Genomic DNA, 25171 nt, shown 5'->3' with positions numbered 1-25171 from the left:
AATTTTAATTTTTTCCTCGAAACACTGTAAAAAATGATTTTGTGGGGTTGTATATTTTACTGATAAAAAATGATTATTTTTTCCACAAAAAAAAAATAGGTAAGCAAAGGTAATCGATTTCAAGGGGTAGATCATACAGGCGCTACCTATTAATATAGAGTATAAACTTCTAATGGTGAGAAATGAGTAAACTACACCCAATTGAAGTGATGAAAATGGATTAAATAATAAGCAGAAATATTAGGCAGGAAATAATGTAACGCAATAGGTAGGGTATAACTACCTAAAATGACTAAAATATAGCCTACTCGATTCTACGCGCAATGATTCATGGGAGCATGCTCGTACCGTGCTCATGATTCAGCAGAAAACAGCACTCGTGCATGCAGTGCTCCCAGAAGAAGAGACTGGAGCGAGTCTGCGTCTCGAAGGGAATTAATTGCGAATTAACATTTACAAGGACGCAAACAGTTGAGCAGGATTTATTTTGTTTTTTTGTTGTGTGTGTGTCAGTTGACCTGAATGTCTGGCAGAACAGAGAACCATTTAAGAGATATGAACACATGTAGCATCACTCCACATTCTGATTTATGTGAATACTGTCTAAACTTGTCTTGGGGGGGGAGAGTGCTAAAGATGTACAAGAATAACCTTTTCTTAAACTTTTATCTTGGCACTAACTGTTTTTTTTTGGAAGGTTTTTACCTTTGGCACAGCAGAGAGAGAGTGAACTGCTTTTACTCAGGTTAAGCTACACACAAACAGATTTCTCTTGTCTTTTTTGAACACACACACACACACACACACACACACAGAGCTTGTGTTGTGTTGTGTCAGTGGCTTAATTTGAATAATTGGTAAAACGCACTGTTGGGTGAGTGCTGCAGGTGTTCATATTTTTCTTAAATTGTTCTTAGTTATTCTCATTTGTATGAATACATGTGCAAACTTCTCTAAGGGGAAAAACAGTTGTGTGGTGTATTTTTTTTTTCTATTTTTGTAACAGCTTTTATTGTTTTATATCTACACTGTGCCCTCCACTCTTGACCATTTCTACATGCCCAAATGCATCGAGTTGCTGCCATGTGTTTAGCTGACTAGAAATTTGTGTCAGCGAGCAGTTGTACACATGTATCTAATAAAGTGGCCGGTGAGTGTATATATGTGTGCATTGTGTTTTACATTGTTTAAATACAGTATATTGGATACGTTGCATGTTAAGACTTGAGTGACTGATTAAACAAGTTGACTTTAATACTGTCTGGCGTCTGCTGTGTCTGAAAATAGCTTCAAGTAAATCTAACCTTCCTGGAATAGGAAATAGTTAATTTGTCATAGTAGCTAATAATTATTAATAATTATTAATTACATAAATAATGGCTAAACATTTAGTGTTATTACTACTCAATAATTTTGAGTAATTTTTATTGAAAATCGTAGGCAATATTTACCTTATTTCTTTGAGTAATTTATAGCTGTTGAATATAGGTGGTATTTACTCAAAATAATGGTTGAAATTTACCCAAATAAAGTCTATGCAAATTGTTACCTTAGATAAATTGGGTAAATTCTATAGGTTGTTTTTTATAGTGAAGGAAGACTGGCAAATGGCTTCGCCAAAATTAAATCAGCAGTGCTTGGCATCCGTGCGCAGCTTTCTTGCTAGCTGACTAGCCCCCTCAAGTTCAAGTTCAGTCACTCAAATAAACGAAATTTCTGGAACTAAGATAGCAAACTTGACAACACTATATTTACACTTTATTTACAATGAAAATATATACAAACTAAAAAAGCTGGTAGAAACCGTATGTAATGAATGAAATTGAAATGTAAGCTGATCTCTTACAATACACCACAGCACTTGCGAATCTGCATGGGACTGAACTGAAATTCACCGCTGCCTGTCTATATTTGAAACGAGCTGTCAATCAAAGAAAATATCCGTCCGCTTTCACCAATCACCGGTCTCCTCGCGGAAACTGCCATGTCCCTCCCACTGTGAGGCTGGGAGTCCGTGGGCGGGCATTTTCGCAGTATTTGTCCAATAACCGTCTTGCATTTTGAGATTGAAAAGCGCAGAGCTCCCAAATGCCATTGAAGTCCACTGAGGCTGGGAGTCCGTGGGCGGGCGTTTTCGCAGTATTTGTCCAATAATCGTCTTGCATTTTGAGACTGAAAAGCGCATAGCTCCCAAATGCCATTGAAGTCCACTGAGGCTGGGCTGCATCGCGCTGTCACGAGGGGGAAAAACTCACGCACACATTAGGCAAACTGGGGAAAGTTATAATGGAATGATTTCGCACTGTAGTTGGGTTGAGCACATATATTTCTATGATTCTGGATCTGAAATAGCAATGTTATAAGGTCGGCTATAACATAAGCCTAGCGCAATTCATCCTACACGATGTTCGTCATTTTTAGAGGAGGCTGAGCCTCCCTCGTTGTCTTGCCTGGGTGCCCACTACGTCGATCGCGATCGACCGGTCGATCTCGAAGGCAGGGATGGTAGATCTCATGATTGATATGTAAATATTAATATATTTGTTATGAAATTAAAAAAAAAAAAAAACACGTCGTGGTCATTTTTACATGTAAACAAATTCGCTTTTTCCCTGAAGCGAAATGTCAGCCAAGCGCTGCGTCAAAAAAATTGTTACATTAGGTTACCATGACAACCAGGAAAATGAAACTGCTGGTTTCAAAGATGCAGCGCCGTGATTTAGGAAACTTCCGAAACCTCGCCTCGGAGCTGGAAGTGCAAGGGAGGGCGTTTGCGCAACTTAACAGTGCGCGCTACACTGAGCAGATTGAAATTCTCCAGTCAGAGTTTGAGAAGCGATTTCAAGACTTTGCTTTGCTCGAGCCACTAGCTACATTCATGTGCCACCCATTCGGGGAAGATACTGAGGTGGATTCCCTCGCCTCAAAAGTTGCGGCACTGTTTCAGCTGAACACGTCTGCCGTGGAAGACGAGATGCTGCAGTCTGACATCGAGTTGAAGTCCAGGGCGCATGGGCCGTTTTGGAATTTACTCACGGAGGCGAAGTACCCGAACATGCGGCAATGTGCCACCTCCTTAACCGCATTGTTCGGCTCCACTTATTTGTGCGAGTCGGCCTTTTCGCATATGAAGATCATTAAGTCCAAATACCGCTCCAGTATGTCCGACGATCATCTCAAGGCCTACTTGAGGCTCGCTACCAGCAGCTACTGTCCGGACTATGCAGCCCTCTCTGACTCCCTCCAGTGCCGATCATCATCGGATTAAGATCTGATTTAGGGCCTACATCAGTATGCTATGTATTAAAGTTGTGCTGTTGCTAAGTTCCACGGTAAAAAAGAAAAGAAAGAAGGAAAAAGATATAAAAGAAGGAAAAATGTTTTTATATAAAATTGTTGTAAATGTCAAATCTCTGTCTAGCAGGCTATACAAAAGTCAATTGATGTGAACAAAAATGTTTTGGGGTTTACAATGCCTGTCTGGATGCATTTAACTTTTTTTTTCTAAACATAGCCCTTTTTTTTTTTTTTTACAGTGGGCTTGTTTCATGTTTACATATTAGTAGTTTGCGGTTTATAAAAATTAACAGTGATTTGAACAAAAATACGTTTAGGAGTACAAAGCTTATGCATTTAACATAATTTGAATGTAAATTTCAGTCACCTTTTTGTATGCATGTTTGCATATTATTAAACAAATTGCATATGAATGTTTATAAATCAAAAACAAGTGTCATTATTGTTATTATTATTATTAGTAGTAGTAGGCCTAGTAGTAGTAGTAGCAGTACTAGTAGTCATAGTAGGCCTAGTAGTGGTAACAACCTAGTCCGAGTAGATCATATTAACATGGTCATTTTAAAAGCAGCTCGCGAATCAAAATATTGTGGGCACCCCTGTCTTAGAGCAATCGCCCGTGGTATGTAAACTTACGAGCACAACAGGAAATCCAGTTGGTTGCTTCAGAGGCATTAGGTTTTGTAAGCGCTGTGGCAATAATACAACATGTTGACAGAAAATGTACTTTTAATAAAGTATTTTTAAAAGCAAGTACTTCAGTACTGTAAGTAAAAATTTGACTGTACAACTTTCACTTGTATCGGAGTAACATTTGACCAGTGGGATCTGAACTTTGACTTAAGTAATGAACTTGGGTACTTTGTCCACCTCTGCACCTGTCAAGGTGATATAACCTCATTAGGACTGAAACACAGCACAAATTGTTGTGAGCTTGGCTGCTAAGGGGTGTTTGAACATTTGATTGTTTCAGTTCTGTTTTAGTTAGCGCTGTCGCCTCACAGCAAGAAGGTCCTGGGTTCGAGCCCCGTGGCCGGCGAGGGCCTTTCTGTGTGGAGTTTGCATGTTCTCCCCGTGTCCGCGTGGGTTTCCTCCGGGTGCTCCGGTTTCCCCCACAGTCCAAAGACATGCAGGTTAGGTTAACTGGTGACTCTAAATTGACCGTAGGTGTGAACGTGAGTGTGAATGGTTGTCTGTGTCTATGTGTCAGCCCTGTGATGACCTGGCGACTTGTCCAGGGTGTACCCCGCCTTTCGCCCGTAGTCAGCTGGGATAGGCTCCAGCTTGCCTGCGACCCTGTAGAACAGGATAAAGCGGCTAGAGATAATGAGATGAGATGAGATGGTATGGTTGTTTTAGACCTAAGAAATTGATGACTGATAATTTAACATTTAACTGGTCTAGATCTACAGTGGTGCTTGAAAGTTTGTGAACCCTTTAGAATTTTCTATATTTCTGCATAAATATGACCTAAAACAACAGATTTTCACCCAAGTCCTAAAAGTAGATAAAGAGAACCCAGTTAAACAAATGAGACAGAAATATTATACCTGGTCATTTATTTATTGGGGAAAATGATCCAATATTACATATCTGTGAGTGGCAAAAGTATGTGAACCTCTAGGATAAGCAGTTAATTTGAAGGTGAAATTAGAGTCAGGTGTTTTCAATCAATGGGATGACAATCAGGTGTGAGTGGGCACCCTGTTTTATTTAAAGAACAGGGATCTATCAAAGTCTGATCTTCACAACACATGTTTATGGAAGTGTATCATGGCACGACCAAAGGAGATTTCTGAGGACCTCAGAAAAAGCGTTGTTGATGCTCATCAGGCTGGAAAAGGTTACAAAACCATCTCTAAAGAGTTTGGACTCCACCAATCCACAGTCAGACAGATTATGTACAAATGGAGGAAATTAAAGACCATCTTTACCCTCCCCAAGAGTGACCAACCAACAAAGATCACTCCAAGAGCAAGGCGTGTAATAGTCAGCGAGGTCACAAAGGACCCCAGGGTAACTTCTAAGCAACTGAAGGCCTCTCTCACGTTGGCTAATGTTAATGTTTAACGTTAATTAAAGGGGTTAAAATTCAGGGGTGAAATTACCCCCCCCCGGGTACAAGTTGCTTGATAATTCACGAACTAGCAGGATTGGAGGTAGAACAGTTTTGCTGTTTAACAAAAGCATTGATGTAAGGAAATCAGATGGCGGAGAACGGAAATCATTTGAATTTTCTGAGTGGATGCTGGACTATGGCTCTAATAAACTGAGAATGATTATTGTATATCGCACTCCGTATTCTGCGGCTCACCCTGTGACTACTGGCGTATTTTTTGACGAATTCTCCTCGTATTTGGAATCTGTTATGTTTACTGAGCCGCTTCTGACAACTGGTGATTTGAATATACATGTGAATGTTCCTACTGATCCAGACGAGGCTCATCATCTTGATCTCTTGACATCTATGGGTCTAGAACAACATTTTGACAAACCTACGTATGTGTCTGAACATACTTTGGATTTTGTTATTACACACTTTGTTGATTCGTTGCTTTCTTTGAAACCGATTGTGGATTATTTGTTTTCGGATCATTTCACCGTTCTTTGTGATCTGGCACTGGGTAAACCCTCTCCTAAAATAGATCAAGTATCATATAGAAGGATTAACTCTATTGACAAGCTTCAACTCCTGGATGAATTAAAGAACTCTGATCTCTGCAAGAATAGCCCGGACACACTTAATAAAACTTGTTGAAAGTTACAATACTACCTTAGCAGATGCCTTGGACAGGCACACGCTGCTTCGTACTAAAGCGATCAGATCAAGACCATTTGTACTATGGTTCAAGAGGATATTAAGGCAGCGAGGCGAGAAAAGAGGAAAGCAGAAAGGAAATGGAGAAGGACTGGTTCACTGGAAGACTTGATTGATTACAAAGTTAAGAAGAACAAAACAAACAAGCTGATGAATGAGGCGCGCAGTTCTATTTGTCATGATTTTATCGAGGAAAACAGCTCTAATCAACGCAAATTGTTCGCGGCCTCTAAGAAACTCTTGAATCAGGGTCAGACATGCTCAATTTCCCGCCGTTTGACGACAAGATTCAGTTTGCGAATCAGATGGGATCCTACTTCGTCGCGAAAATTAGCACTATTCATTCTAAGCTGGACACTGCATTGGCTGGGCTGCCAAGCGTTCCCACTAGTGAGACTGGCTTAGATTCAGGTGTGGAGCTATCAAGTTTCACAAAACTGACGGAAACGGAAGTGAGGGAGCCGATTGCTGGATGTAGTAAGAAAACGTGTAGCATCGATCCAATCCCGACATCCCTGGTGGTTGAGTGTATTGATGTCCTGTTGCCAGTTATAACAAAGATAATTAATTTGTCACTCGAGACGGGGAGTTTTGCTGATGACTGGAAATGTGCTCTAGTCATTCCTTTGCTGAAGGTAGGCCTGGATTTGATATTAAAGAACTACAGGCCAACGAGTAATTTGCAGTACGTCTCCAAGTTGACGAAGAAAGCTGTTTTCAGCCAGTTGCATGCGCACATGACTTCCACCTCTCTCTATCCTGAGCTACAATCATCCTATAGAGAGTTTCACAGCACTGAAACAGCACTATTAAAGGTAACTAATGACATCTTGATGAAGATGAACTCGCAAGAAGTCACCCTTTTGATCATGTTAGACCTTAGTGCTGCATTTGACACTGTCAATCACGGAATTTTACTTAGTCGTCTCTCTGATGAATTTGGGATTGGTGGCAAGGTCTTGGAGTGGTTTAAGTCCTACCTTGAAGGCAGGGGACAGTGCGTTTCTATCGGGGGGGGGGGGGGGGGGGGGTGTCACTATCGCAACGGTTCAATTTGGACTGCGGTGTCCCTCAGGGGTCGTGTTTAGGACCTCTTCTTTTTGTCATTTATGCATCAAAGCTGTTTAAAAGTGATTAAGAACGATCTACCTGAAGCTCATTGTTATGCAAACGATGCAGACTCCGTTGTATCTTAGCTTCAAACCGGATTCCAGTTCCTCACAAGAAGAAGCTATAAGTGCTATGGAGCGCTGTATCGAGAATATCAGATGTTGGATGATACATGACAGGCTCATGATCAATGATAAGACTGAATTTATACTTACAGGAACACGCCAGCAGTTAAAGAAAGTAAACTCTGTAAAGGTAACTATAGGGAACAAATTGATTGAGTCTAGCTCCAATGTAAAGAATCTTAGCTGCTGGCTGGACTCAAACTTGGGTGTCAAAACACATTACGAACATCTGTAAAGCAGCTTTTTTCCATCTACATAAGACGCATAAGGAAGTACTTGTCTAAAGACTGTCTAGTTACCTTAGTCCATGCCTTTATATTACAAGTACGGTGGATTGTTGCAATAGTTTGCTGCATGGTCTCTCTCAAGAGCAGATCGCCAAATTACAGCGTATTCAAAATGCAGCCGCAAGGTTAATACACTGGATGTTGGCAAATATTCACACATCACTCCGTCGTTGCATCAGTTGCATTGGCTACCCATACACTATCGTATCTAATTCAAAGTACTTTTAATTACTTTCAAGGCCATCCATGGCTTCGCACCATCATATATTCGTAAGCTTATCAACATCAAGGACAAATAGTCATACAGCCTGAGATCGAACAATGGCATTCTACTTAAGTATCCCAATGGCAAGATGAGAACAACCCTTGGCGCACGTGCCTTCACAGCCGCAGCACCAACGTTATGGGAAAGTTTTCCAATGTTAATTAGGAACATAGAATTACTGACCGATTTTAAGAGCGCGTTAAAGATGTCTGTTCAAGCAAGCTTTTACTTAATTTTATAAATCTTTTGTTTGTATTATATATGGGTTTATAAGAGTCTCATTTTATAATTGTTAATGTATTTGGATACACACACACACACACATACATATATATATATATATATATATATATATATATATATATATATATATATATATATATATATATATATAAAATATTTATATTTTGATGGAACATGTAAATATTTTTCTTGACTTTGTAACCGAATTGTAAAGCGCTATTGATCTGCCATTGCTAAATAGCACTGTATAAGTAATTTATTATTATTATTATTTTCATGAGTCCACCATCAGGAGAACACTGAACAACAAATGGTGTGCACGGCAGGGTTGCAAGGAGAAAGCCACTGCTCTCCAAAAAGAACATTGCTGCTCATCTGCAGTTTACTAAAGATCACGTGGACAAGCCAGAAGGTTATTGGAAAAAAGTTTTGTGGATGGATGAGACCAAAATAGAACTTTCTGGTTTAAATGAGAAGCGTTATGTTTGGAGGAAGGAAAACACTGCATTCCAGCACAAGAACCTTATCCCATCTGTGAAACATGGTGGTGGTAGTATCATGGTTTGGGCCTGTTTTGCTGCATCTGGGCCAGGACGGCTTGCCATCATTGATGGAACAATGAATTCTGAATTATACCAGCGAATTCTAAAGGAAAATGTCAGGACATCTGTCCATGAACTGAATCTCAAGAGAAGGTGGGTCATGCAGCAAGACAACGACTTTAAGCATACAAGTCGTTCTACTAAAGAATGGTTAAAGAAGAATTAAAGTTAACATTTTGGAATGGCCAAGTCAAAGTCCTGACCTTAATCCAATGGAAATGTTGTGGAAGGACCTGAAGTGAGCAGTTCATGTGAAGAAACCCACCAACATCGCAGAGTTGAAGCTGTTCTGTACGGAGGAACGGGCTAAAATTTCTCCAAGCCGGTGTACAGGACTGATCAACAGTTACCGGAAATGTTTAGTTGCAGTTATTGCTGCACAAGGGGGTCACACCAGATACTGAAAGCAAAGGTTCACATACTTTTGCCACTCACAGATGTGTAATACTGGATCATTGTCCTCAATAAATAAATGACCAGGTATAATATTTTTTGTCTCATTTGTTTAACTGGGTTCTCTTGATCTACTTTTAGGACTTGTGTGAAAATCTGATGTTTTAGGTCATATTTATGCAGAAATATAGAAAATTCTAAAAGGCTCACAAACTTTCAAACACCACTGTACATTACATATACAATAGTAACACCTTTGCTCTGTAGGCAAATATTTACTCCCTCACTTAAACAGATTATTTCCTCAAACACTGACACCTACTGGGACAGCTTGTCTAATTACTGATTTTTTTTTTTTTTTTTTTAAATACCTTATGCGAGCAGTAATAACAATGAAAAAAAAAGTCCATTGTGAATATTTTATTTGTCATAATCAAGTAATCAACCTTGACAACAGCTCTCAGAAATAAAATAATTTGTTTCCAGCTGTAGTTTTACTACTCATTCATTGCAGCATAAATCAAACTGGGTCAAAAATCAGAAGGTCAGCAGGACGAAGCGATTTATGTGACGCAGTGGAAAGTTCCCTGGAGAACAAAAGCTGGAAATGCACTGACCCTGAATAAAACTACCACGTCAACAAATTAAAGCAGGATATCATAAGGCGACCAAAGTGTAAGCTGTGCCTTGAATGGTCACTCAGAGATCCAGAATTATCTAACACTATTTTACTCTCCAAAAATAGGGAGCCATATTTTCTGGACAATCAGTGATTCAAGACACATCCATCTAAATTCTGTAAATAAAAAACAAACAAACAAAAAAACCCCATATATTATTACACACGCAGCTTTGTTGTATAAAGGTGGTTTAATGTACCAGGCAGTCTTTTTTGTTGTTGTTCTGCTTCTGATACAGCATGTAGTCAATCTTCAGTTTTCAAATACGTCATAAAAGTCTCTCTCATCTCATTATCTCTAGCCGCCTTATCCTGTTCTACAGGGTCGCAGGCAAGCTGGAGCCTATCCCAGCTGACTACGGGCGAAAGGCGGGGTACACCGTGGACAAGTCGCCAGGTCATCACAGGGCTGACACATAGACACAGACAACCATTCACACTCACGGTCAATTTAGAGTCACCAGTTAACCTAACCTGCATGTCTTTGGACTGTGGGGGAAACCGGAGCACCCGGAGGAAACCCACGCAGACATGGGGAGAACATGCAAACTCCACACAGAAAGGCCCTCGCCGGCCACGGGGCTCGAACCCGGACCTTCTTGCTGTGAGGCGACAGCGCTAACCACTACACCACCGTGCCGCCCTACGTCATAAAGTATATTAGCAATTGTTATTGCGGAACGGACTTCTGTGAAAATCCTTTCTGAAATTGGGAAAATGGACACGTTAATGCAAAAGCTGGAGTCTCACTGTAGTATGCATTGGTGGGAATTTTTAAAAATTGACAAGACCAAAAAAAACCCCCACACACATTACACATTTTTACTTCTGGATTACATAACGTTGAGTCTCATCAGGACCACCCGACAATTTCAGTACACCACCAGGAACTGCTGTAATATTCAACAGGAATATGTTTAAAAACTGTAGTTCATTGTACAGATGCAATAACCCAAAAAAAAAAAAAAAAAAAAAAAATCACATTTCACCGATATTACTGGTAAGATCAAATGAAGGGCAAGACCACGCCCCGAAATGAGCCCAAATGAAATTGTACAGTTATTTAAAAAAAAAAACAAAACCAAAAAAAAAAAAAAAAAAAAAACCTGTTCCACTCTCGACCACATACAGCACATCTATCCAGACCCATATTGATCATGTTCTGATCTGGAATCAGCAGCTCTGTCTAGATTACCTCATTACTAAAACTAAAAAGACAAAAAACATTCTAACTCGCTTGGGATTAAAGCATTAACAATAAAACGAAAAACTGATCCAAGAGCAGCGCTCTGATTCACATCAGCCGTAACTGCAGAGGCTCCGTCAGATCGATTAGACGTGGTTGAGAGATTATTCTTCATACAGGAATTAAACAAACAGAAATTGTGTGTTAGTCGATGAGAGTCCCAGCTTCACACTCACAGCTTGGACTGCAGAGGTTTCATGTACTTGTAGTACGATTCATGGACCTAAAGTGGAGGAGAGAGGGGGTGGGGGGGTGGGGGATTGCAGAGTGGAAACGGAGTTGCACATTAGAACACATGCTGCAATGTGATGTGATTTCCTGTAGGTAGAAAGACACAAAATTTACCAAGTTTGAGATGTTAAGGCACATTCTAATTTACAACCCAGTGAAATAATGGTCATTATTATATGGCATGAGCTACTTCTGGTAAAATTGGTTCTTTAGTGGGCAGTATTTTCCCATAATGCCCGTGGGCGATTACGGACTTTCTTTCCAAGGTGTTGGCTTTCAATGTTGCAAAAAACCAACAAAAACGAGATCAACTATGAGCTACTGCTCACTTACGTATCCCAGGGGCTTCAAAGTTTGGGAGAATAGCAGGGTACAAATAATTTACAGCAGGGTGCAAAATGGTAAAATGTCTGCCAGCGGCAGACATAATGCACGCAAAGCGTGCAGGGATATATATATATATATATATGAGAGAGAGAGAGAGAGAGAGAGAGAGAGAGAGAGAGATGCAAGTATGAATTTTTCATGGGGCGGGATGGTTTGGAACAGGTCGTCTAAAATTGGGATAACATTTACCCGGGATGGGTATTTGAGGCGGGTCGTCTAGCTTAAGGTTGATTAGCGTTGTTACGCACGCCAGTGTTTCCCACAGAAATTTTGGAGACTATGGGGGTAGCCCATGGGGGGGTGGGGGGTTGTTTAAAATTGAGTGATATGTTAAATATTAAGTTATTACTGAAAAACTATTGATTAAAAAGAAACGGTCCTATAAACAACTTTACCAATATAAAAGATTACCAGGACTACAAAAATGCAGAAAAATAGGCTTTACTTCTCCAAATGCACCCGTTGGTTCAAAAGTTAAAGTGCAGAGAACCTCACAGCACAACATGAAGTTACCTTAAAATATAATATAAATGCCTCAGCTTTCATGTAAGAAAAAAACCTATTAATACTAGTACTGTGTGCAGGCAGTCTCTCCTGAAGACTAAATTAATCAATAATTATAAACTAATAAAATAAGTGGCTCAGGCTTCATAGAAGAAAAAAAACAATTTGAACAGAATCTCACAGTATGATGCTGAAGCTGCCTAAACAATGGAAAATAAAATACCATTTTGGCAAAAACGTTGGCATCCATTAATTTCTTGTATTAAATAAAAAATATATATATGTTGCCAGATACTGCTGACGTTTTACAGCCCAAAATATGTTCAAAACCCGCCAAAATGCACTGAAAACCAATCTGGCAACACAGGGCAGTAATGGCTGCACTCATGTCGAGGATGTAAACAAAGTTGACACGGCAACAGACATACATGACATAGTGAATGTAATTTACGTTCACAACTTTTTTTGCCGTCAGAAATATTTAATATTAAATTTTGTGACTCGACTGACAATAGCCGGCGGCATAACAAGCCATAGCTGGCGATTTGCCGCCGGTGACCGGCTACTTTTGAGACCGTTAGTATCCCCCCCCCGCTCTCGCTTACATCAGAATGCAAGGAATCAGACACTTATTATGAACGTTGACTTCAACAAATAATGAACCCTGAAACAAGTAAAGAGCAGTGTCTCTCCCCAGGGATTTCAAATAGCATCCTGGCAAACTCATTTTGCTTCTTGAAATAGCGTCAAAATCCACCCTATATGGTTCGTAAATACATTCAGTCGATAAACAGGAAGTCGATGTGCGACAGACCTGAAAACGGTATACAGTCAAACCTCGGGTCATGAGCATCCCTATTCACGAACAAATCGGGCTACGAACAAATTTTGCTTCGATTCGCGAACGATGCTTCGATGCACGAACTGGCGGGCTTCCGCACCACGTGAGGCAGCATCAGTTGTACTCAAGGTGGCGTGCTGTGAACATTGTTCGTCATTGCGTTGTGTTGATACGATTTCTTTTTTGCTTTTTGCATTAAATTAACCCTCATTACCACTCCCAAGAAAGTGAAAAGTGTTACTGATAGTGCTCCTCCTCCTCCTCTCCTCCATCCATGTGTGCCAGCAACCATCAACCACGAAGGTTGAGTGTACTGTACAATTATGTTTTTAGTATTACTGTATTTTTCTATAATTAAGGTTATTTTTTTTTCCCCACACGTAAACCCATAAAAAGTTACAAAAAAAAACTGTTTCTGGGGCCGGTGAACGGATTAATTGGATTTACATGAATTTCAATGGGAAAAATTAATTCGGTTCGCGAACTTTTCCGTTCGCGAACGGAGTCAAAGAACCAGGGGCATGTTTAGCCTATTTTTGGGGGTGCTCAAGCACCCCCAAAAACGAGCTCAGCACCCCCTAGCTCAGCACCCTCAAAAACACTGCTTTTGGACGTAATTTTCAGAAATAAGTGCCCTTGCGCACTGAATGTGTGCGCGGGCGTGTGTGCGTGTTCTTGAATTCACCTGTTACGTGATAGTTCTATGACCAGTAAAATACCTCTCCTCCTTGCGTCCCCTCTGATTGGGTTGCCTGTCTGCGCGAGTGCTTGCTACGACATGGTGTTTTTTTTTTAACTGGATTCCACGCCGATGAGGAACTCGAAGTAGCACCTGTGTATTACTGGCATAGCGAGATGTGAAGGTACGGACTGGAGTTAAGTAATTAACAATTACCACTGTTCAAAATGAATAGCTCCAACATTACAAATGCAGTAGTGGGTCTTGTTTAGTTAAAATATAACGTAAATATTGTAAATGTGTAGATATCATAGTTTATTGGGTCAGCTTCTGTTAAAACATTGCATAAGTCTAGTCTTGTCTAGTCTAGTCTTCTTGTCTAGTTAAGTCTAGTCTAAATGCGGAATAAACATGGAAACACTGTCGTTCAAGCCAGGTGCCTCTGTCAGCTCTGGGGGCTAGGCACCCCCAAAGATCAGATGCTAGAATCGCTCCTGCAAAGAACGAATTAAGTTCGTAACCCGAGGTACCACTGTATACGGTATAGAACCCCAAGCTGAAGCTCGGTACCAAAAATCAAGCAGGTGTGATTTGTAATTGCTGAGAAAAGTATGATGAAAAATTTTGTACATCCACCCTATACGGTCAGTAAATACCTTCAGTCAGCAAACAGGAAGTCGATGTGCGACAGACCTGAAAACGGTATCGAACCCCAAGCTGAAGCTCGGTACCAAATATCAAGCAGCTGTGATTTGTAGTTGCTGAGAAAAGTGTTAGGAAAATTTTGCAAATCCACCCAATATACTTCGTAAACACATTCAGTCGGTAAACAGGAAGTCGATGTGCGACAGACCTGAAAACGGTACACACGGTACAGAACCCCAAGCTGAAGTTTGGCACAAAGTGGCTATGATTTGTATTTGGTGAGAAAAAGGGTGTTTCGGACGGACATACGGACGGACAGAGATAAACCAGTATACCGCCCCCTCCTTCGGCGCAAGGTATAAATAAAAAAAAAAAAAAAAAGGTGAATTGAAAATCAAAACAATCAAAAACAGCCGAAAACCCTTGAAGTTATTCAAGAAATGAGCAATGAAGAGCATTCAGAAACCACTAACCGCAATTCAGTTTTGAAATGGCTAGCCCGTTTATTCTGCACGCGTGACTCAACTACGTTACAAATATGAAGTGACCGAAAGCAGCGTCACGCCTCATTATAATGACCGCCTATTTTAATCTTAGAAAAAAAAACAACAACCATATAATAAACTCCTTATTAACCTCGCTTGCTCGGTCTATATCAGAGCGAGGTCTTTTTGTACGAACTTCACCTCTGGCTTGGTCCGTACTGTCAAGACCTTGGGCTGATATTTTCCCGTAAAGACCTTGTGCTCAGTTAATTAGTAGTTAATAATTTTACCGCGAGTTGGCCTCGTGGTTAGCATGTCCGCCTCTCGATCGGGAGATTGCGAGTTCTACTCACGGTCAGGTCATACCAAAGACCATCATAAAAGTGGTATCTACTGCCGTCTGGCAAGGCATGTCGCAATACAGATGCGAGTAGGGAGTCAAACTCTGGCGGTTACCAGAGGACCAGCCCCCCACTGTAACCCTAGCTATGTAATAGGTGAAAGGCCGAGGGCTACGGAAACGGAGATTGGCGCCGCCCTATGCGCCACATGGCGTGGGAAGGACTTTGATAATAATGTACAATTCGTATAATGAATACTTTGTTCATTAAGTAGGGCATAAAAGATGGCAGAGTTTGCTGTTGTAGGAAAATAATCAACACCGTGCTGTGAGATGGCCCAACACAAAGTGATTTTTTTTATTTCATGAAAAGACAATTTACTTCCTGTTATCCCTTACAGTATAGCATTAGAGCAGATAATTCTCACCAGAGCCGCCCCCCCATTTTTTCTTGATTCTTCATCTTCTTGCTGCTCTCGTTAGGGGCCGCCACAGCAGATCATCCTTCCCAACGTATGACCCGCATATTTGATTGTGTAACCCCAGTGGCTGGGTATTTGACCTCATCTGCATGTCTTTGAAATGTGGAAGGAAACCCGCACAGACACGAGGAGAACATGCAAACTCCACACAGAAAGGCACTCGTCGGCTGTGAGGTTCGAACCCAGAATCTCCTTGCTGTGACGCGACAGCGCTAACCGCCTGAGTTTCCCCTTACTGAAAAACTAAATACATCAACATGCTTTTCCGAGGTATTATGGATATCTTTTAATATTTATTTTTAAATAAGTTTAAATCCAAACTGACTAAACTCCAAACGCTCTTTTAAAATGTTAAACATGTAAACATTTTTAAATGTCTATAAAATTAAAAAAAAGATATTCAATAAAGCATTGTCCAGTCTTTTGGTGGACAAACCTATATATTGTGATATGCTGTGTATTGAGAATCGTGATACGATATTTCTGTCATATTGCTCACCCCTGCTAGATGGTGCGGTGGTGTTCGCCTCCACCACATGAGTAAATATTTAAATGACCCAGGGTAATAAAATATTTCAGAGTCCTGGGAGGTTTATTCCATGTTTTTAATCGACTCACTGTGTATAATGGCTTGTTTTCAGGTCAAAGTGAACCTGAGCTACAACGAACAGCATAGTTCAGGGCTTAATAAGATTTGCATGCTGATATAAAGGGAAGGGAGCTCATTCTACACTGCTATTTACAACCCTGATTCCAAAAAAGTTGGGACAAAGTACAAATTGTAAATAAAAACGGAATGCAATAATTTGCAAATCGCAAAAACTGATATTGTATTCACAATAGAACATAGACAACATATCAAATGTTGAAAGTGAGACATTTTGAAATTTCATGCCAAATACTGGCTCATTTGAAATTTCATGACAGCAACACATCTCAAAAAAGTTGGGACAGGGGCAATAAGAGGCTGGAAAAGTTAAAGGTACAAAAAAGGAACGGCTGGAGGACCAAATTGCAACTCATTAGGTCAATTGGCAATAGGTCATTAACATGACTGGGTATAAAAAGAGCATCTTGGAGTGGCAGCGGCTCTCAGAAGTAAAGATGGGAAGAGGATCACCAATCCCCCTAATTCTGCGCCGACAAATAGTGGAGCAATATCAGAAAGGAGTTCGACAGTGTAAAATTGCAAAGAGTTTGAACATATCATCTACAGTGCATAATATCATCAAAAGATTCAGAGAATCTGGAAGAATCTCTGTGCGTAAGGGTCAAGGCCGGAAAACCATACTGGGTGCCCGTGATCTTCGGGCCCTTAGACGGCACTGCATCACATACAGGCATGCTTCTGTATTGGAAATCACAAAATGGGCTCAGGAATATTTCCAGAGAACATTATCTGTGAAAACAATTCACCGTGCCATCCGCCGTTGCCAGCTAAAACTCTATAGTTCAAAGAAGTCGTCGTATCTAAACACAATCCAGAAGCGCAGAGGTCTTCTCTGGGCCAAGGCTCATTTAAAATGGACTGTGGCAAAGTGGAAAACTGTTCTGTGGTCAGACGAATCAAAATTTGAAGTTCTTTATGGAAATCAGGGACGCCGTGTCATTCGGACTAAAGAGGAGAAGGACGACCCGAGTTGTTATCAGCGCTCAGTTCAGAAGCCTGCATCTCTGATGGTATGGGGTTGCATTAGTGCGTGTGGCATGGGCAGCTTACACATCTGGAAAGACACCATCAATGCTGAAAGGTATATCCAGGTTCTAGAGCAACATATGCTCCCATCCAGACGACGTCTCTTTCAGGGAAGACCTTGCATTTTCCAACATGACAATGCCAAACCACATACTGCATCAATTACAGCATCATGGCTGCGTAGAAGAAGGGTTCGGGTACTGAACTGGCCAGCCTGCAGTCCAGATCTTTCACCCATAGAAAACATTTGGCGCATCATAAAACGGAAGATACGACAAAAAAGACCTAAGACAGTTGGGCAACTAGAATCCTACATTAGACAAGAATGGGTTAACATTCCTATCCCTAAACTTGAGCAACTTGTCTCCTCAGTCCCCAGACGTTTACAGACTGTTGTAAAGAGAAAAGGGGATGTCTCACAGTGGTAAACATGGCCTTGTCCCAACTTTTTTGAGGTGTTGTTGTCATGAAATTTAAAATCACCTAATTTTTCTCTTTAAATGATACATTTTCTCAGTTTAAACATTTGATATGTCATCTATGTTCTATTCTGAATAAAATATGGAATTTTGAAACTTCCACATCATTGCATTCCGTTTTTATTTACAATTTGTACTTTGTCCCAACTTTTTTGGAATCGGGGTTGTAGAAATGACAGAAAAATAAAGCTATAGTAAAAGACTATATTGTTCCTTTACCTCTGTACGATTGAGTGGAGCTCTCTTGGCCCACTCGAACATGCTCTCGTAGACGTTCCCGTCATAGCGGCCTAGCGTCGAGTTCAACATCTCGTCACAGTAGTCGAAGGCGTCCACCAAAGCCACGGCGTTCGGACGGATCTCAGCCATCAGGGCCTTTAGCTTCCGAGTGATCTGAGTCAGCTGAGGAATGGTCAGTAGACCAGCCTGGAAAAAACACACAGAACAGGAAAAGGTTTCAGCACAGACTGTACAGGAGATTTACAGATTCACTTGGGAGTGTGGTGGCCTCCTGCGATGGAGCATGAATGGTATAGTGCTGCAAAAAAAATAAATAGTGTGCGCTCAATTTAGCTCTTTACCCCAAATGATCAATGTCTGGGGCTTGAGTACAAAGCCAATGTAGCGAATAAGAAAAGTGACAGGTCGATATATTAAAAAGATGAATAGTACCCTGTGGAGCTAGAAGAACCCCTAGGTACTTGAATCGCACGCTGTATTTCCCGCTGCCTCATGCCTGTGAAGGAGAATGAGCTTGGGGGAAAAAAAAAAACAAAACAGCGCTAATGTTTTACACTTGGGTATGGAAACGGCCAAAGTTTATCCTCATTATAATATTACAGTGCTGAGCGTAAATGAGTACACCCCGTTTGAAAAGTAACATTTTAAACAATCTCAATGAACACAAACAATTTCCAAAATGTAGACAAGACAAAGTTTAATATAACATCTGTTTAACTTATAACGGGAAAGTCAGGTTAATAATATAAACTTAGATTACACATTTTTTTTACACATTTTTAATGTGTAATTTTTTAATGACAGCACCAAGTCTTCTAGGCATGGAATGAACAAGTTGGCGACATTTTGCAACATCAATCTTTTTCCATTCTTCAACAATGACCTCTTTTAGTGACTGGATGCTGGATGGAGAGCGATGCTCAACTGGTCTCTTCAGAATTCCCCAAAGAAAATAACTTCTTTACACCACAAAGCTGAAGGCTACAAGAAGATCAGCAAAGCTTTACTTATCAGTCAGAATACTGTAGCAAAAGTGGTACAAAAATTGAAGAAAGATGGAACTGCAGCCATCTCACAGAGACGTCCAGGTCGTCCACGGAAGTTAACACCTCGACAGGAGCGTCTTCTGACGAGAAGGGTTGAAGAAAATCGGCATGCAAGTTCACTGCAGTTATCTAAAGAAGTAGAAAGCCAAACTGGGGTGACTATTTCCCGTGACAATATGGCGTACATTGCAGAGGAATGGCATGCATGGATGCCGTCCACGAAAGAAGCCTCTCCTAAAGCCCAGGCACAAAAAAGCCCACCTACTGTAGAGTTTGCCAGGGCCCATGCTGACAAAGATGAAGACTACTGGGACTCTATACTCTGGAGTGATGAGACCAAGATAAATGTTTTTGGAACTGATGGCTTCAAAACTGTATGGCATCGCAAAGGTGAGGAATACAAAGAAAAATGCCTGGTGCCTACAGTGAAACACGGTGGTGGCAGTGTCCTTATGTGGGGCTGCATGAGTGCTGCTGGTGTCGGGGAGCTGCATTTCATTGATGGCATCATGAATTCACAGATGTATTGCTCGATACTGAAAGACAAGATGCTACCATCACTCCATACCCTTGATCGTTGTGCACTTTTCCAACATGACTAAACCCACATCTAAGGCCACTGTTGGATTTCTGAAGAAGAACAGGGTGAAAGTGATTCAGTGGCCAAGTATGTCTCCTGATCTGAATCCAATCGAACACCTATGGGGAATTCTGAAGAGACAAGTTGAGCATCGATCTCCATCCAGCATCCAGTCACTAAAAGAGGTCGTTGTTGAAGAATGGAAAAAGATTGATGTTGCAAAATGTCGCCAACTTGTTCATTCCATGCCTAGAAGACTTGGTGCTGTCATTAAAAATCATGGAGGCCATACAAAGTACTAGATGTAGTAGTTTTTGTTGTGGGGTGTATTCATTTTTGCACCACCCTAATTTGAGTAAAACTGAAAAAATGTGTAATCTAAGTTATATTATTAACCTTACTTTCACGTTATACATTAAACAGATGTTATATTAAACTTTGTCTTGTCAACATTTTGGAAATTGTTTGTGTTCATCGAGATATTGTTTAAAATGTTACTTTTCAAACGGGGTGTACTCATTTACGCTCAGCACTGTATAACGAGCGAGGTTGCAAAAAACACGGCGGAACCGGCGGCCTCCGACACAGGAGCGAGCGCTCGAGAGCCTTCAAGCTCACAGGTGCGTTTAGATTTGGAATATTCTCGATTTTTATAAAAATATTTTTCTAAATATTTTTAAAAATGTTTAGGAATCTACGTTCGATCTGGGCGATCCGCCATGTTCGCTGCGGCTCCGTGGTCGTGACCTCACGTGACTCTTCCGAACTGGCTGCCGAGGGAGCGGTTTGTAAACAGACTAACGTGGTTAGGACGCCTCGCGTTAGAAAATAAAATGTATTGAAACAAGATGATGCATACCAGCTATGGGGATGGGTATCGGCTCAAACGATTCAGAAAGGGGAGTGGATTAAAGGATTCCTGAACCAGCACGTCGATCTGTGTCACTTTAAGTCTACGTTACCCTAAATCTTTTTGGTTTACTGTGACAAACTGTACCCTCTATATCAAAAAAATAATAATAAAGAAAGCTCAGTGGTATAGCTGAATGCTGTACTATTATACTGGCAGCCATCTTGCACAACCATAACTTTAAGTCTGGTTTATATTATCCGTTTTAGTTGGCAGGTTTTTGACCACACCAGGGTGTTGTGCGTAAGCGCTCAGAGAAGTGTCCGCATGCATATTTGCACCCAGTATGAACATGTCCAGTTAGGGCCAAAAAAAAGTAAAACTAAAATGCTCAATCTTGAATGAACGGAGAAATCATCAGATCAATAATCTTTACTTGTTTGAAATCGCAGAGAGCAAAACTACCAAGTATTAAACTCAACCGAATAATAGGAAACAGTTTGGGATTTTTTCCGATTTTCTCGATGGAAAAGAAAAAAAAAAAAAAAAAAAAAAAAGTGTGGGGATATTACATATTCTATTCGCATTCACCGGATATGAGCAACCGCACACTCTGATTGGCGACTCTACTACTAGGATATCAGCTCATATACCGTGAGTAGAGAAAAACAAAAATGGCATAGCGGAACGTGTTGCTGAAGCAACCAAGGACGAAATTTAAAACTACTTGAAAATAAAACCCTAAAAAATACAAAAACAAAATATGGAATAAAAAAGTATTTGACGGTAAGACTGTCTTTTTTTTTTTTTTTTTTCAAGAATAGCAGCATTATTCGCATAGTGCTACTGTCATTTCTCCGGTTTGTTTACATTCTAAGCGGCAATGATTTTGTCAGACGTTTTGTGTAAAGTTTTTATTTATCGAATTTTCAGAAAATAAAAATGCTCTGTTTTTCAAAATCCAATGAATGTAGACAGGAAGAGAAAAAAAAAAAAGTTATTCCACTCAATCTCTCGCCTCGTCAGCCATCAGCTCATGTACGACTCGACTTCGTGGAGTTGAAGCATTCCTAAAATGTCCTCCCCACATCAAACGTTCATTTTAACCCCGACACTATCTAGAATGGTGTTTCAGTCCATTTTTAGTTTTGTATTGACAAGTATATTACGAGGGCGGCACGGTGGTGTAGTGGTTAGCGCTGTCGCCTCACAGCAAGAAGGTCCGGGTTCGAGCCCCGTGGCCGGCGAGGGCCTTTCTGTGCGGAGTTTGCATGTTCTCCCCGTGTCCGCGTGGGTTTCCTCCGGGTGCTCCGGTTTCCCCCACAGTCCAAAGACATGCAGGTTAGGTTAACTGGTGGCTCTAAATTGACCGTAGGTGTGAATGTGAGTGTGAATGGTTGTCTATGTGTCAGCCCTGTGATGACCTGGCGACTTGTCCAGGGTGTACCCCGCCTTTCGCCCGTAGTCAGCTGGGATAGGCTCCAGCTTGCCTGCGACCCTGTAGAAGGATAAAGCGGCTAGAGATAATGAGATGAGATATTACGATATAAATAAAACAGTTCTATGTGAGCTGCATTTTGTGTCCACAGTGACGAGAGGAATTACAGCTAGACTCATTCTCTCCCTTGATCCTGCTACACATCAGCACTTTTTCTTTCCAGTGTCGTTTAAGAGCACATTTCATGACTTATTCAACAAAAGAAAAGAAAAGGTGTGTTTGTAACCTGCAAAAAGTCTCCAGAGTTGTTGGCAACACCATGCAGGGCATAGAGCAGGGCGAGAGTGCTGAGGACGGAGTACACGGCCGTGTTACTGATCTCACTCAGCTTGTCAGCAAACAGCTTCACCACTACATAATGACAGTGGGCCTGGGGACACACACACACACACACAAACTCTGAAATACAACATCAACTGTAGGCTACTGCTCACTTACGTATCCCTCCCCGCTCTCGCTTATATCAGAATGCAAGCAATCAAAGGAATAGGACACTTATTATGAATGTTGACTTCAACCATCCTGGTAAACTATCATTTTGAAATAACATTTTGCTTCTCGAAATAGCGTCAAAATCCACCCTATATGGTTCGTAAATGCATTCAGTCGGTAAACAGGAAGTTGATATGCGACAGACCTGAAAATGATATCGACCGTATAGAACCCCAAGCTGAAGCTCGGTACCAAATATCAAGCAGTTGTGATTTGTAGTTGCAGAGAAAAAAAGTGTTATGAAAATTTTCTAAATCCAGGCTATAGGTTTCATAAACATTCAGTCAGTAAACAGGAAGTTGATCTGCGACAGACCTGAAAATGGTATAGAACCCCAAGCTGAAGCTCGGTACCAAGTAGAGGTCTGCGCGGGACAGAATTTTCAGTCCCGCTCCCGCAAAGAATTATGATTTTCAGTCCCGCTCCTGCCCGCGCCTGCCATATTTTGTCCCGCTCCCGCCTGCAAATCCTGCATGATGCAGACGTTTGCGTTATTTCTCACAAAAGTTCTTGTCATTGGCTTGGGGAATTAAACATGCTGAGCTTAGCTGAGCTCTCCACTGACCGATCCTTCACCTAGCGCACGTAGCGAGGGTGCACGTTGCCAGGCGGCATGCGCAGCTGAGGCTTTACAGAGATACCCAACACACCTACCAAAATCTACAGTGGATATTAAGAATATTGCACATTGCACATAGCTTATATGTCACTCCTCACATTTACATTCTAGGAAATACAAGTAGGCCTAGAAGAAATTAATATAATTTAAAGACACAGCGTGATGGTGCCCCGCCCCCTACTTTGAGTGGATTTGAGCATAAATATCTACAGCTCACGTTCAGGGGTGTGTTTCCCAAACAACCAACCAAGTTAGCATTAAACCAATATGGTACGATGCAAGTTTGAACTAACCTTCAATGCATGTGTCGCTTTTGCATTGTTCCCTCTGAACTCCAACAATTGTTGTCCTTTTAAGACAGTACATACATGGCGATTCAGGCCTGATGTACCTGATTTATGGCCGTTGTATGTCAGAACCTTTTGGCACTTATCACAACAAGCAAACGGCAGCTGATTTCCCTCTGCGTCGTACACGAGTGAGAACGACTTCCAAATGTCTGATTTCAGGACTCTTGACTAACGGTAAATGTACCTCTTTTTAAAGCAGCACTTACTTCTGAAGCACTGTGAGCTTCACTAGAGGAGCTCTGCTCTTCTGCCATGATCGGAGATCTCAAACACGGAAGAGCGGAAAGGAATCGGAAACGTACGCGAGATTAGACCACATCCGCAAATTTAGGCATCTTAAAATGTTTTTATTAATGCCAAATAAAATATCCAGCACAAATTATATATGACAGACAAATTAATCATTTATAAATTTTATTTTAAACACATTTTTAGTTAGCGGGACTGCAGCTTATCACCTCTCCCGCATTGTTCACTCCCCCTCCCGCCTGCGCCCACAATGAGCTTTCAAAATTTGTCCCGCGCCACACTGCTTTGCGTCGGGTCCCGCGGGAGTGCAGGCAGCGCTCGAAACTAACGGTGTCCCGACGTCCCGGGGACCATAAAAAATGTCATCGGGACACAAAATTATCATATCTGGGACAATCCCGGGACAATGGAAAAAAATAGATCTAGATGTAGAATACTAATGTAGAAAAAGTTCTACATTAATATTATTTACAAAGCCGTAACACATACGTAGACATTCACCTAATTTGTCAATTTTAATTTTAAAACGTTAACAGCGAAAAATACATAGTAGCTACACTTTCGATGCACCTGCATCCGTAGGCTACAGAGCAGCGCATTCTGTTCTAGAATCTTCGGCCGGTGTCCGCATTATATGGGCTTGGAATGGAATTGCTACCGCACACGCTGCGCCGACTCTTGCAGAACAAAAATGCTTAAGTGGTTGAAGCGGACCGACCGCGGGGAAGAAACTGAAAGCCCAGACATAACGTTTCCGGGACCTTCAGGATCCAAAGTGCCATCGCCTGGTCTGCAGGCAACGCTAGCAACTGAATGAACTTAATGAACACTGTTAGACACGTTATAAAATACAACAGGAATGATGTGGATGATATTGACGGAAGATACCGTTCAACAGAATAAGTGAGCTTTCTTGGTGTCTTTCTAGTTCAGAAAGTTTAATCAGTCAGCAGCACAACTAGGCTCGGACCTGGCACTATGTTGATGTTGCTAACATTTGCACCCACGTTTCGGCAGCGAAAGTTCATAAAAATGGATAACGGAAAGTTCATAAAAATGGGTAACGGAAAGTTCATAAAAATGGGTAACGGAAAGTTCATAAAAATGGGTAACGGAAAGTTCATAAAAATGGGTAACGGTAATGGATAACGGAAAGTTCATAAAAATGGATAACGGTAATGGTGAAAATTATAAGTTGGCCTTATAAGTGCCAACAGATATTCAAGGTATAAGTAGATGAAATGAACATAAAAGGGGTCTTATTTTCAATTAAAGTGTACTGCAGATGTAGGGAGTTGAAACATTTTCTGAATGAGCTAGTTGGCCCCTTTAAATAAACGGGTATCTATTCATACAGTGAGATCGCCAAAGTTTAATAAACTGAAAATGCAATAACTGCAATTTTGAAGTAGA

The 25171-nt window shown here is 41.0% G+C and overlaps 1 protein-coding gene across 2 annotated transcripts in view; it reads right to left on the bottom strand.

Moving 5' to 3' along the window:
• Window positions 1–9545: 9545 nt before the first annotated feature.
• Window positions 9546–25171, bottom strand: part of acox1 (acyl-CoA oxidase 1, palmitoyl) — a 98834-nt gene continuing 83208 nt past the window's right edge. For both annotated transcript variants that reach the window (XM_060918952.1, XM_060918953.1), the window contains exons 12-14: window positions 22275–22418; window positions 18054–18260; window positions 9546–11288 (exon numbers count right to left, since the gene is read on the bottom strand). In XM_060918952.1, coding sequence (XP_060774935.1) covers window positions 11238–11288; window positions 18054–18260; window positions 22275–22418 — 402 coding nt within the window. In that variant the 3' untranslated portion in view covers window positions 9546–11237. The remainder of the gene's footprint in view (window positions 11289–18053; window positions 18261–22274; window positions 22419–25171) is intronic.

This window comes from Neoarius graeffei, chromosome 4, assembly GCF_027579695.1.
Source record: "Neoarius graeffei isolate fNeoGra1 chromosome 4, fNeoGra1.pri, whole genome shotgun sequence".
NCBI classification, from domain to species: domain Eukaryota; kingdom Metazoa; phylum Chordata; class Actinopteri; order Siluriformes; family Ariidae; genus Neoarius; species Neoarius graeffei.
The sequence above is the reverse complement of the archived record's forward strand: the minus strand, read 5'-3'. Positions and strand labels throughout refer to the sequence as shown.